Genomic DNA, 14,183 nt, shown 5'->3' on the forward strand with positions numbered 1-14,183 from the left:
CACCCTCACCATGATGCCTTCTCACCTTTTTGACATCATTACCTAGCTCAAGTTGTCCTAGTAAGGATGTGCCATTACTCAAAATTTACAAAAGTAATGGTTGGACATTGCAGGAGCTGAAAGAGGTATCCGTTTTTTATAGTTTCTCATTTAATCCTGAACTCAGATCAGTGAACACCATTACTCATTAAATACCAATAGCATTATTTTGCAAATGTGTCTATTTCAAATGAATACATAAATGGGAAATAGCTTACCAATATAGCCAGGTACCTCTCGTCCTGTGTAGGTAAAGCATATCTCTAGATTCATACAGATGGCAGGCTGGTTATTTTCCATGCAGTTCAAATTAGTTCGATTTATTGACTTCAGGTGTTTTAAGGAAGCTTCAACAATTATCACTGGTTTTGTTCTAAGAATACAGAAGAGTCGGTATTCACAAAATGCTTCAGAAATAATTTACACTATCTCTGCAGAATCTAATGGAATCTCTAACAGTTATTTTTCTGTTTTAGTATTATCATTTTTAAGTTATCTGCATTTTAAAGTACGTAAGTAACTGTATGCAAAGTCTTTGCTGCCTTAAGAAATTTTGGAAGAGGTTTTCTTTCTCATCAAAGAGTTCATTTAAGTGGTTCAGGTGTATCCATTCTGGAGCCAAATGACTGAAGTTGAGGACACCAAGAAAAACATCATGAGGTTACAATCTGCTGGTAATTTTGTTTTTTAAATTGCATTTTACAAAGTACAGTTACACTGCATGGTCTTTAATAGCACTAAAATGTAGTAGCCTCACCTCAGCACCACAGCAGAATCAGACAGAAATGCACCAACTGCTATATCTGTATGAAAAAAATTGATAACAAGCTTAAATTGTCAACGGGAATTACTTCTCAGGTACAAGTGTTATGTAGCATACTCATCTTTTGGCAACATTTAAAAATGACTTGTCCTTTATTTGTTAGAAGGTATGCATACGGCATGCTTCTCTATACAGAAGATGATTGCTCAAATATTTGTCACGTGGCCATTTGCTGGACTTGAAGATATTTGCAATGGGATGATCTGATTTCTATTCCAAGTTTAAGCAGCTGACACAGAAATACAATTCAGCTAAACAGCAGTCATGTGCCTTCTTTTAAACCCAAAACTGTGATTTTGCTATGCTATGCATACACATATACAAAACAATTCAATTATATTACTACATATGAACCATGTCTAAAATTATAGACAGAATTTGGTAGAGCTAGAAAAAATATAATTTATTCCAATTTAACGGATAACTACTAATGTAATAAGGAAAAACATACAGCTGCTTACATAAGCAGAGCCTACAAGACTTCATGGGAACTTTATGCTTTAACATAATTAAGACCTGACGTAATGTCTATCTGTACAGTGGCATAGCATTATAACAATATACATAAAGCAAAGAGTTTTTACACAAAATTAGCACTTCTGTGTCCGTAACAGTCCTAATCCAAAGCCATGAGTCCTGAGTCAGGTTAATATATGCCATGCACACAGACTTAGTGTTGCTGAGCTCACTGACTCCTAGCAAGATCCAGACTATGTGAAGACCAGAGAGATTTTTAAGATAGCACACTAGACTGGCCAACAGATGTGCTTCCAGTACCCAAACTAACTCAGTGTGACATCAGCTAATGAAATTATTACAGTAAAAAGTAAAAATTATATTTTTCTTGGGTACTATGATCTTGCTATTATATTTTTCTTTTACATCTTCAATAACAGTTAGATGACCATAAAAAATGCGTGTCTTCAGCTTAACTTCTTCCCAAAATGCTAGGTCATGTCATCTTAATAACAGATTTTCTTCTGTTAAGAGTAACAAGTAGCAGTGAAGTTGTTCCCTATGAACTTGTACTCTTTTAAAATGAAAAATAATCACAACTGTTTAAATCACCTTGATAACCATTGTTATCTGCATCAATACCGCTTGCTATTGACTGTCCAAACATGCTTAAAGAAGTACTGACTTGCTGTCCTTGTATTCTCTAAGGAGGAAAAAGAAGAGAAAATTATTTCTGGAAAGTAACTTTTGTGTTACAATATCCAATGCAAGTAGATAGCAAAACCACCCTGCTGCTGAAAGCAGTCATGCATCTACCTGTGGAAGTGTACCTCAAAAAGCAATATTCTTCCACTGCTGTAAATGTTATATCCACAAACCTGAGGCCTCTAAAACATTTTTATCTTTTTTTGTAAAGATTATATTATAAATATAAATCACAGTCTATAAATCACAGACTATAAATCACAGTCTGTGTAAAAATTTCTGGAGCCTTTTAAAGTACTGAATGTTAAATTAAGAGAAAAACCTCTTGAATCTAAACTTAAGGTTTTTTTTCATGGATTGATTTTTCATTGAAAAATCATACCTGTGAAAATAATGGAGTTATTCCATCTTCCCTGCCATTGTATATATAAATAGCTCCTTTTAGATCATCTTCTTGTGGAGCCCCAATTGCTACATCTGTGGAAAAAAACAATTATAACAATAAACAGTTGATTAAGAAGCATGATCAAAATGCATTTAACAAAATCCAAACCACAACGCATGCCATATCAGAGCACATTTATTTGACTGAATTCAAAAGCAAGTGCTAAGGATAAAGGGAATTAGAAACAATGCAGACAAGCTCAGTAACATGACTCTGCCTGAACTACTGCCTTTCTGGAAAATAAAGGCTAATGAGCCATTAATTTTGTGCAATGCAAAGTCTGTTCTTATCAATTCTGAATTTGACCCTGAAGAGGTTATTGTGGAGAGAAGCTAAAATGTGGTCTTGAAAAAACAACTGTCTGTGTTCTTGAAACTATTATGATTTTCCTGCACTCTGCTATTCCCAAGTGGACTAAACGACTGAAGCACAAGTAGTTGTCTTACTACATTAACTAAAATGAACAATGTATTTTATTGTGATATGTCTTTAACAGCTGATAAAGAGGAATGAATGGGCATTTAACATGGAAATAAAGGCAGTCCGTTGTCTGTACAAAGGAGTATATTTTAAACATACTTGATTTAATCCCTAAATGGTTTGTCAACATAAAAATACACAAACAAAGGAACCAACCCTTAACAGTCCCTACCAAAACATCAACAAAAAGCTCCAGGGTTCAAACAGCCAGAGGACATTCAACAAAAAGCAGGGGGGAATTAATTACAGCATCTTAAAATTCACCCATGCAAAATCAATAATGGTGAAATTTCATTCATAGAGAAATAGAACTATCTGTAAATCAGAAATAATACATGGATCACCAAACCAAAATCACAAGAAAAGCAAAAATCTGATGCCTGGGTTTAGCTGAACAGCTCTCTGATTGAATCCACATTGACTGAATCCATACTTGGCTGACTAAAACACACAAAATACGTCTCTCCACTTGTGAGATGAAAATAGGACAGCCAAGTTGTGTTGTCTAATTAAAGCGAAACATATGTTCTTGCAGGGGGGGTCAGATTCTACACCAACGTGCATGCCATTATCTTCACAGGGCTGATACAAAAAGCTTACATCACTGAAGATGTTGGCTCTGCTGTGCTTTTCTGTTACTTACTATAGATAAATGGTTTCTAGCACCCAATTCCTCTTTATATTTTGCTTCCAGCTGTTTTTCTTACAAGAAAATTTATTTTCCTATTGTCACTCTCAATATTGTCTCCACTTACTCTTTCCAATGTTTAGCTTCCTTCAAAAGCTAATCTACTTGCTTCAAGTCCCCCTGCAGTTTTATGATGCCCATTTTACGTTATATTCAGTGTCATATATCTGCTTTGTTATACTGCTACTAAATTGATTTTACTTCTCTGTTTCCCAGCCCTATGCTTGACTATTGTTTTGCTTTGCAGTTTGCAAATATTCTAGGGCAAAACTTGAAACTTCTGCGTAAATTTCTGAAGATCATGCAAAACAGAAGAACTGGAATCTAGCAAGAGTCATAGGAACAGTAGCTAAAGGAAGAAAAGGACTGCTTTAGGGGGAAAGAAGGCTAGGTAAGAAGCAAATTACTGTTTCAAGTCTTGCAGGTTACAGAAGAGGACCAAGAGCAGAGGACAAAGGGAAAAATCTTCTCAACCTTTCATAATGCTCCCATTGCCTGTCCCATAAGGTGACAGGCCACTGCTCAATGAGAATTAAAACCAAAGTGGTTTTTAGTTTTGTTTTTTTTCGGGTTTTTTTTTTTTGTTTGTTTTGTTTTTGTTTTTTTTTTTTTTTAAATGATTTTCATACTCACCTTCAAAACCATCATTATCAATGTCTCCTAGATTGGCTATGGACTCCCCAAATCTGGCTGCATATGAGTCACTCCCACTGAGCTCTACGTCCAGTTCTATCATCTTTGCCTCCTGAAGGAAAACATTAGCAAAGGCACATTAATAGAGGCTCTTCCAGGGGAAACTCCTCAGAATAATAAAACTGCTTGGAACAGTGTAAAATCTTACTTAACTCCTTGCTGCAGAAGCCAGCATTATCAAAGATATCTAACAATATTTAGCGTAAGAATGAGAAGAAATACTACAGCTGTTCTTTAAAAGTGAGAACAGCAAGTTCCCATAGCAAACACCTGTAAACAGCAGAAGGCTTGTATCAGAGTACAGGAGCTTATTGCTCCTGTAGAAAGAAAACTATGTGAATTAAAGTCTATATAGCTAGCCTCTGTGGGTATGTTACAGAGTGCTGCTGAGATCGTCACCAGGCTTCTAAAGTTGTTTTTCCTATATCTTGTATGATACAGAAGAAGAAATCTTTTAGCTTGTTATACGAGAACAACTGTGGTACAATGTATTTTGAGAGAAAATACTTACAGAACCTGAATTGATGTAGACATAAACTCTTCCTTCTTCTCTGATGGTACTTTCCATGGGAGCACCAACTAGCAAGTCTGAGAGGCCATCTGAATTCAGGTCCACAGCGCAAACCGCAGCCCCAAAGTAAGAACCAAGCTGCGTGCAAACAAGAAATTCAGTCACTTCAGTTTTTTATGATAGAAGTTCTCAGGTGCAGAAAAGTAGCATAAAAGACATACCTTTTTACCTCTTAGTTCAAACAGAATATTCAGTTGCTTGTCAATGCTAAAAATGTACGCCTAAAATGAGAAGAAACCAAAAGCGAAGCTCAGCAAACTAATCTGAAATACTACCTTCTGTTTTCTTTACAGCATCTGCTAGAGAATCATCTAGGCAACACGTAGTATCACAAGGCTTGCTACTTGCTATTTCCTATCTGTACCTTTAACATTGCAGTTCACAGCAGTATTATGTAGACTGTCTTCCCTCCTTCCTTCTTTAACTTTTCTCCCTAGGAGAAATCATATTACCTGACACATGTCTTTATTCTGTTAATCTAATCTGGGAAATAAATGGGTGGCTAGTGGTGGAGTATTGATCAAACCAACAATATAAGCAATCTCTTACTTTACCAGTCTGCTCCTGTTGGGGAGCCCCTCCAATTACTTCTGTGCTAGATGATGCCAGAAAATGTCCAGCTCCAACAGAGTACCCTGCAAAACGGAAATGCACTGTTCAATACTGTCAGTGCTATACAAACTAAAAAATGGGAGCGTGACGTATGAAAGCTGTCAACACTACAAATTATTACAAGTCTGACATTCAGACCTCATGCAAGTTAGCAATGAAAACAGAAAGGAAAACTTTTAAGTATAAGCAAAAGGTCCATGCAAACAGTAAGCTCCTGCAAGTAGAAATGAGCGTCAGAAACACATTTCTTCCCAGAGATTCAATTATCTGCCAAACTTTAAAAGTCTGTAAAATAAATGGCAAACACCTTCTGTTACTGCGTATTCTACAGTTGCTCAGTGAGTCCATAACGCAATGCAAACTATCACGTGCACACAGTGCAACATGGAAGTACTTTATTCGATTGTCACTCTAACTATTGTTGTAACTGGACTGCAGAGAACTTGAATGTGGGGGTACTTATGCCTGTGCACATCCTTATGTCTGTGTGTGCATGTTTTTATATACACACACACAGGTTATTGTGTATGTCCCCATAGCAATAAATCAGACCAAAAGCTTGATTACGCAGTAAGAAAACATTACATCAGCTTTTGTAATTGAATCTACATAACAACATATTTGTCTGTGTGAAGACAGCTCTTGATAAACAGGACCACATTTTGGTGCAGACATCAAGCCACAGAATTCTGATGCCACAAGCTGTAGCTACACCAGTCATTGTTATTCCTTCCAGAATGCATTATGGCTAAATTGAAACAGGGAAGACAGTTAACATATTTTGCTACTCTTGCATTTACTGAATTTTTGTTGATTTTCACAGCTTTCAGAGAAAATGGAAAAATCATCTTGGATCAGATAAGAATGAGCTTTAATTTTTTCATCTTTGAAGACAGCTGTTGGGAATTCATGTTCTTAAAGCCAGCATTTATTTTCATATTTTAAGGTAAGAGATGTGAAAAATACAGTTTCTCATTTGAAGGTCAACACCTAGTTCATGCTTATTGAACCAAAAAATTAAACTGAATTAGATGAACCCTAATTTGCCTCCTCTAACCATTTATATGTATATATTTAATGGTTTTACTGAAGACTAACACTGATAATTGTAATGAACTTTAGGAAAAAAAAAACATCAAAAGAAACTATAATAATCAAAGTGCCAGATTCCTACTGTGGCATTACAATGTGCACGGAAGAAAAAAAATCAAAAAACTGATTCATTTTCTCCATTTTTAATGACAGATATTATATTGACTTCAACACTTAAAAAAAAATCCATGAAAAAATACCAGAAAGAATACCTTGCAATTAAATAAAATTTAACAAAATTAGAACACATCTTTAGAACTGTCACTCCTGCGATAAACAAAGCAAACGCTGAGAAACACTGTGCACTGACTTCAAGACAACAACTATTTAGCTAAGCATTTGATTAATATGTTTATAAAGTATTAAAGATTTGAAGTACCTAGATAACTGCCAAATTTCACTTGGTTATTTGAATCTGTGTAGGTATGGATTGTATTTGTAGTTGTATTGTATACAAAAACAGAACCAGTCCAATAATACGATCCAGGGGCTCCCATTATAATTAAGTCCTAAAAGAAAAATAAAACATAGCTATGTTATTCAGGTTTAAACATTCACAAAAATTAGCAAAACAAGTCAAGCACTTTCCATAGATCTTCTGTCAACCCAGAGAAATGCCACTGGAGATGTGTATCGCTCAGCACCAAGAAATTACCACCAGATTATAGACAACATTTTTCAGCCTTTTTCAAAATATGATTATTACAAACATTGATCTGAGAACATTGTAGTATGAACATCAAACTGCATAGTCTTTTACTTTTTTTAAAGAAAAATCAGTCTTAAAATGTTGATTGTATAATACAGAATATTACTTTGCAAAGCAAGAAGATAAGGCTTATGAGCGTTAATGTTACATGAAACAAATTAATAGCAAGAGAACCATAAAACTCCATACTTTGTTACATTCATGTTCTTTTTCCATGAATAGTAATTTTTAATTGCAGATTAAAAGTGATTTTAAAGTAAAAGTATTCTTGGTTAGTTTGGGAATTACTACGCAAGTGTTATCGACATTAATTATATTACTATTATACTTTATTATATATTGTATTATATAATTATAAAAAGTGTTATAATTATATATTTTTATTATATATTATATAATTATGTATATTATATAATATTTATACACTTATGTGTACACACACACACACACACACTAGATGTTTGGTGTCTTCAATACAAACCTCCATGTAAAAGCTAGACATTCCAGCCTGGCATGACCCATGATTCTCTCCAAACTTTCGTACATGGTCTGCATATAGAAAAGAAACATAAAAGAGGATGAGAAGCACAGTTTCAGAACTTATTACCAGGTCTTCAAGAGCACCCAAGATAAGCTTAAAAGAAAATAAAACAATGAATCATCAGTCTTCAGTTCCGTAATAAAACTAAAAACAGTGGATTCCCTGCTATGACCTTTAGTGTCAATACACTGATGTAACAAACCCAAAGCACAAAGTATCTCTTGGTCACAACTGCTGTTGAAATCTTGTGACTTTAAAGACTCCAGTTTTCTCTTTAAATTATTCCATGAGAGTGAAATAGTATGAATTGAGCATCACCAGTGGATAAAACTCTTTCCCACTCTGCCTATAATCCAGACAATCTGACTGACAGGCTTATGTGTCTTGACAGAATTTGCCCTCATGCTCCTTAAGGTTTTGAAGGACTTATTACAGATACCTTAGAAATATTGGTATATTTATTACTTTTAGCAGTTGTTTTACATCCAAATCTCCCAGCTCTGTTTTCTTGCTCCTCCTTGCTAACTGCCTCCCATCAGGATCCCTTTGTCTCATCCCTAGGTTTGTTCACCTAAAAGCCACAGAAGAGAAAAGCATGACTTCCTTCTGTGGCCAGATTGTCAGCTCTCCCTCACACTAGCAAAGGACAGGGTCACAGACTGCCCTCCTGGATGGAAAGGAAAGCAGGATGGTCTTGTTTCAAAGTTTCAGGTCCTCTGAAGAAGGACTGCCCAACATCTTGAGCAGTGGCCTTGGCAGGAGGCGGTTTAGGAACAGGGATGAACAGCAGCTGGACGTGTGGCCGTGCTGGGAAACCAGAGGCTATATCAATCAGGTGCTACTGATGATTCCCTGCAAGGTACTGCTGAGCACAGCAAGCAATTGACAGAGCAACTGAACTGAGGAGGTCCTCCACTGGCCTATTTTTGGGATGCAGTTATCCAGCCCAACCAGCAAGTATGTGTATTGCCTTTTGAATGCAGTTTTTCTTAGAGGTGGCAAACATCCTGCTAGCAAAGTTACATCATTCATAACATCAGCGCTCTGCTTTCAAGCCTTTGGCTGCAGAAATCCTGCCCAGAGCAGCACAGGCTTTTCACAGCTTTGCACCACTGAACTTTGCATCTCATCCTTCCCTAGAAAGGACTCAAGCATTATGCTTACCTATATAACATGGGCATATTCTTCTGCTCAGCTCAGTTCGAAAATCAGAAGAGACAGCAAAACAAATACCGTATGGGAGTTTGTGTTCATTTTTTATGTAAAAGATATTTTTCCACCTATGTCCACAAGCCTACGGATAAAAAATACATGATGTTTGACACAGAAGCACAAGAATTATGAAGGCACTCTGACAAGCAGACTTGCAGCTGCAGCAGTGAATACATACGACAAAAGATCCGTTTTCTCTGGGCTGCCTTGATAAGCTGACACCCAGCCACTGATGATCTCGTTCTTCCAAACAAGTCTTCCCACAGCGCTCCCCGCTAGGATTGCCTACGACATGAAAACCAATGCTGAGCATGAGGACAAGCTGAAGGACTACATGGTGTCCAATACAACACTGTGGTAAACTTTGGCAGCTGACACCTGTCTCTATCTTGCAACGGCCACATATTTGTTTCATGTTTGTGAGCAAAGGCAGGAACCTATGCAACCAAGGGGAGCATGCTGTTTCTGAACATGATGAGCGTGGAGGTGACAAATGACTTCTCCATAACTACAGAGACCATAGCAGAAAGTGATGTTACACTCAGTCTGATGAAGATCTTACTTTTTTTAAGGTAGCATCTCTTTCATGGCTTACATCATATCACTATGAAACAATCCTTAAGTAGCAAGTTCATGTTACTAACCTAACTGAGCCCAAAGATTTTCAACTGATACTCAAAAAAATGAAAGTGAAGCCAGCATGAAAAATCAAGGAAATCCAGCATAGAAGTGTTCCTTTTGCTCCCTCCCCATATTTTGGGTTTGTTTTTAAACATTTAAGAGTGAGTTTATACAGTAAATGTGGATTCCTATCCTGGAATTCAGTCTTACGGAGTCTGAGACTGTATTAGCGTCAGTTTTAGAAACATTCTTTGCAAGGATTTCTTCAGCATCCTTCTTATCTATGTATCAATCAGTAGCAGATCTTAAAATTATCTCTACTTTAAATGGCTGTCAGGTAGAGGGTATACAACTGCAGTCTCTACGAGGAATTTGAAATCCCTGAGTCTACACGTACTGCATACTTCTTGCCTTGTTGCATTTATTTAGCAGTAAGGGTTTTGCTAAGGAGAGTTAATTTTTAAAAACCTTAGAGAAAGCAGTGAAATTTCTTCAATCTCTCCCAAAAAGGATGAAGGGATTGAGCACAGCCCTGCTGAAAAAGACCTGAGGGTACTAGTGGATGGAAAGCTGGACATGAGCCAGCAATGTGCCCTCACAGCTCAAAAATCCAAATGTATCCTGAGCTGCATCAAAAGATATGTGACTAGCAGAGCAAGGGAGGTGATCCTGCTCCTCTACTCTGCACTAGTGAGGCCTCACCTGGAGTCTTCTATAGTGAGAGTGGTGAGCACAGTATTGCCTAGTATTGTGGTTAATGCTCTGCCCCTGGAGACTTTCAAGATGAGGCTGGATCAGGCCCTTGGCAACCTCATCTAGCTGTGGTGTCCCTATTCACTGCAGGGCAGTTAGAGTTGGAAGGGTCTTCTGAAGGCCATCTAGTCCAAGGACTCTATAATTCAAAAGATTACAGCACTACCAAGCCAGCAAATACTCACTTCCTCCTAGGAAGCAGCAGTTCTCTTGTAAGAAAAAGCTGCACATTTAAAGGCATTTTAAGTTATATAACTAATGCTTTACATTCATAAGGGTACCTACTGCACACCTGAGAGAATTGACATTAACATACACTGAACTAGTGTTTCTTCTGTGTATCACCATGACACAGCTTACGAAGATAACTGCTTATAAAATGAGGAAATATGTAATGCCAGTTAAGCAAGTTGTACTGTACACTTTTGAAGACTCTCCCAGATGCAGTGCTGTAGCAATGAGCTGTGATTTCTGAAACCCAGGCACTGCATTAGGAGGAGGAGCAGGCACCAGTTCTGAGGACATCCCACCCCTCACCCCGTGTGGGCACCAGGGCTGAGATCTAATCACTGTCCACTGCATTAGAGTGAACATGCAGCCCTAATTCAGTGGATTTGTTGAATTGCTCTTGGAGAACACAACCACCCCATATTAACTATGGAAACAGAAAGGAGTGTATCTAGTCCATTCAGCCACGTGGGGATACATGAATGACGGTGGGCTTTGCTATATACCACTGTTTTAAATGATTGTGTTCTTAGAGAGTCTTGTGTATCAGAGTTTTGGACAGAAAATACCAGATTTATAGTATCAAGGTAATTCTTTGTCACATGGTAAAACATAAGGAGAAACATCTGCAGGAATAAAAGCCACTGCATTCCCAGGTGTAGGAATTAATACTCCTTTAAATCAGAAAAACCACTTCTGGTAACTCTCTTCCAGCAATGCTTTCTGTCCTCCTATGGCAAAGAATTTCTTGGGATTTCCTTGATAGTGCATGTGGGTTTATAGGAAATGGACCGAGTGGAGAAGGCTGGTACCGTAACTCTAATCTCAAGAGGTTTCCTGAACTTTTTTTATCAGTAAGTCAAGAAAGACCAGATAACAATAACATCTGAGGTAGGAGGAAACTTTGTTCATCTCAGTACTTCACTCCTGTACGTATGTCAGAGGTCCATAACAGGAAAATGCACTACCATTCACTGCTGCTCATTGGGTGATATTTCCTTTTTCCTGGGCTGCACCACATGCTGATTCAGATTTCCTTCGGCCTTCTGCTCACTGCTGCCTTATGTCTCCTCTCTTTCTCTGATTGGCAAGCATTCAAATGTCTTGAAAATGATAGGCCTTTGTGAGCAAGAGAAGAGTGAATTTGACATCCTAGACACAATGATGAGTCCCTGCTCAGCGCAGGACCTTATAAAGACTTTCTCCAGTGATAAAGCTACATTCTGCACAAGCAACAGAGCTGCACTACATAAGCTCAGGAGGACACGGCAGCTTGACTGCCTCAGGGAAAAGGAGCACGCGTTGTCATAAAGTCACTGAGAGATAAGTAATTGCCCCGTCTGTGTACATTACACAGCTGGAAGATACACTTCTGCTATAATCCCTGCTGCACACATCCACAGAAACAGCATAATTGCACATAAACAAGGTCAGAACTCAAAAAGCCTTTTCTAGTTCTGGCCTCAAGGTCTCTAATACAGATGTTTGCAATGTCGTCTGAGAAACCAGTTTTATATAACTTGCTCCAGTGCTCTCCGTGCCCAACAGCCTCCCACAATCCTTTTTATCCTCCCAGAACTTCTCTAATGCCATCTGATTATAACAATAATTTACTGCAAGGACAAGACTCCTGATGCCCTTCTCCTAGATGTCTGGGCCTCAGCCTCCTTTCATTTGCCCAAGGCAATCTTCTCTCCTTTCAAGGATTGGATAGCTCTTATCCCTCTAATGCTCCTCAAACCACTTGCACCTGGAAGAAGATGTTAGGTGAGAGCTGTTTCTGTGATCCCGTAACAGACCTACGCTCAGACAGTCCTGCCTTTCTTGGAATACATTTCCGAGTAGAACACTGGCAGGGGATGATCAATGCAAGTGAGATCAAAAAGCCAAGCAACCAAAAGGAACATCACTGAGATCAGGGTTGAACATAGGTCTGCCATTTGGGGAAAGCTATTAGCTGCTCACTTTTCCAACGCAATGGTTCGGCTGGGGGAGCTAGAGAGCAATTTCTTCTTAAGTTAATTGCAGCTGGGACTTAAAAGAAGGGTGAAAGACATTGTGGGCAGTGCTTTCTGATCTGATTCTAAAAAAACAAAAACAACGCGCACTGACTTTACAGTATGCACTGTAGTTGAAACTTTCGTTTTATTTTTAGACTGGATGGCAATTTCTATAAAGTCTCCTGTTTTTTCACCCAATAAAAAGCTCTCAGTTTCAAATCTGAGAGCAATTTCATTGAAAACATTCTACAAGTCCAAAATATAAGAGGTCTATAGATCTGAAGAGCGAGTCCCTCTACAGTCGTCTACTGCTGCCCTAAACTGACACGAGTAAGTTCTTGAAATTCAAAAACATGCTAGCAGGCTGACAGTGCTCTGGATAGTATATTTGAACATTCTATTTTGTATTAGTGCCTACAGCTCCCAGCTGTGTCTGCATCTAACATAAACCATCACCTAGAAATACTCCAAATATGGATAAATCAGTGGTCTAGACTGTCTGACACCAGGGACAGAAGTACTAGAGCTAGAAACAAGACTCACTACTTTACTCCTCTTTTCAGCAGAGTGTTTTAGAAGTACCACCAAGGGGCTGTGAAGGCAAAAGTTTCCTAGCAGATTTCATTGTTCCTCTTGGTTCTTGCACCAGCCCATATCCTTGCAACACCATGAGCAACACCACAATTCTCTGGATGTGTTGTTTTTGGATGCTGCGATGACTGCAGCATAAGACTGTTCCCAGCAACTCTTTCTCTATTGAGCAATCAGACAGGAACAAGTGACACAGAAAACACAACAGCAGTTCTTTGTGATCAGGGGCTTCATAAACTGCCCGCGAATCCTTCGTTAATTTGTTGTCAGTTTCAAGGCTATTTTAGTGAAAAATAGCAACAATACGTTTTAAAATTTTTATGTCCAAGTCCTTCTGTTTATTACAAAGTTCTGATGTTCAAAAAACCCCACTTCTGTTATCACCTCTCCATTTCATATCCAGAAACTCATCATCTCAAAGACTCTTCATTGGAAAGAAATGTGAATTCAAGTAATTAAAAGAAAGATAAAAATGGCTGTTTTGCCATCTGCCCATTCCAGGAATGTAATATATTCTTGCACCATTTTCAGATAAAATTACCCTATTCTACAAGCTCAGAACCCAAACTCATTGCTAGTAAGAAGCAGAAGAACTAGGTCACTGACTGACTGAAAGACACAGTGTTGATAAAGACCATTATGACCCCAAGATGCTGACAGCCTCAATGAGCTAGACAAGAGATAATTAAGTTTAGCTTTGCAACTGCAAATTCCCTTGTGTATTTCTGTGACTGCTCAGCAGGAAGGCAGAGACTTAATGAAGTTCAGATCCTACCCTACTTCATTTACATCCCATGCACCACATCACGGTTTGGCTGCTTTACTGACCTCACTTCTTGTTTTACTGCGGAACTCTTCCTTTCAGATGCATTTACCTTCAGAAATACTGTAGACAAACCTTGGTATTACAAAGATGCTATCTAG

At 38.1% G+C, this 14,183-nt stretch overlaps 1 protein-coding gene across 2 annotated transcripts in view; it reads right to left on the reverse strand.

The window, feature by feature from the left end:
- The window catches only part of ITGA4 (integrin subunit alpha 4), a 33,330-nt gene that overhangs the window by 16,820 nt on the left and 2,327 nt on the right, over positions 1-14,183 (reverse strand). The window contains exons 3-14 of one of the 2 annotated variants that reach the window (XM_085228658.1): positions 9,245-9,351; positions 9,019-9,148; positions 7,795-7,862; positions 6,984-7,113; positions 5,450-5,535; positions 5,062-5,121; positions 4,841-4,978; positions 4,270-4,381; positions 2,406-2,500; positions 1,931-2,021; positions 797-842; positions 258-412 (exon numbers count right to left, since the gene is read on the reverse strand). In XM_085228658.1, the coding sequence (XP_085084784.1) occupies positions 258-412; positions 797-842; positions 1,931-2,021; positions 2,406-2,500; positions 4,270-4,381; positions 4,841-4,978; positions 5,062-5,121; positions 5,450-5,535; positions 6,984-7,113; positions 7,795-7,862; positions 9,019-9,148; positions 9,245-9,351 (1,218 nt within the window). The remainder of the gene's footprint in view (positions 1-257; positions 413-796; positions 843-1,930; positions 2,022-2,405; positions 2,501-4,269; positions 4,382-4,840; positions 4,979-5,061; positions 5,122-5,449; positions 5,536-6,983; positions 7,114-7,794; positions 7,863-9,018; positions 9,149-9,244; positions 9,352-14,183) is intronic. The other variant, XM_085228659.1, reaches the window with a different exon arrangement.

This window comes from Meleagris gallopavo, chromosome 7 (genome assembly GCF_905368555.1).
Source record: "Meleagris gallopavo chromosome 7, MGAL_WU_HG_1.1, whole genome shotgun sequence".
NCBI lineage: Eukaryota > Metazoa > Chordata > Aves > Galliformes > Phasianidae > Meleagris > Meleagris gallopavo.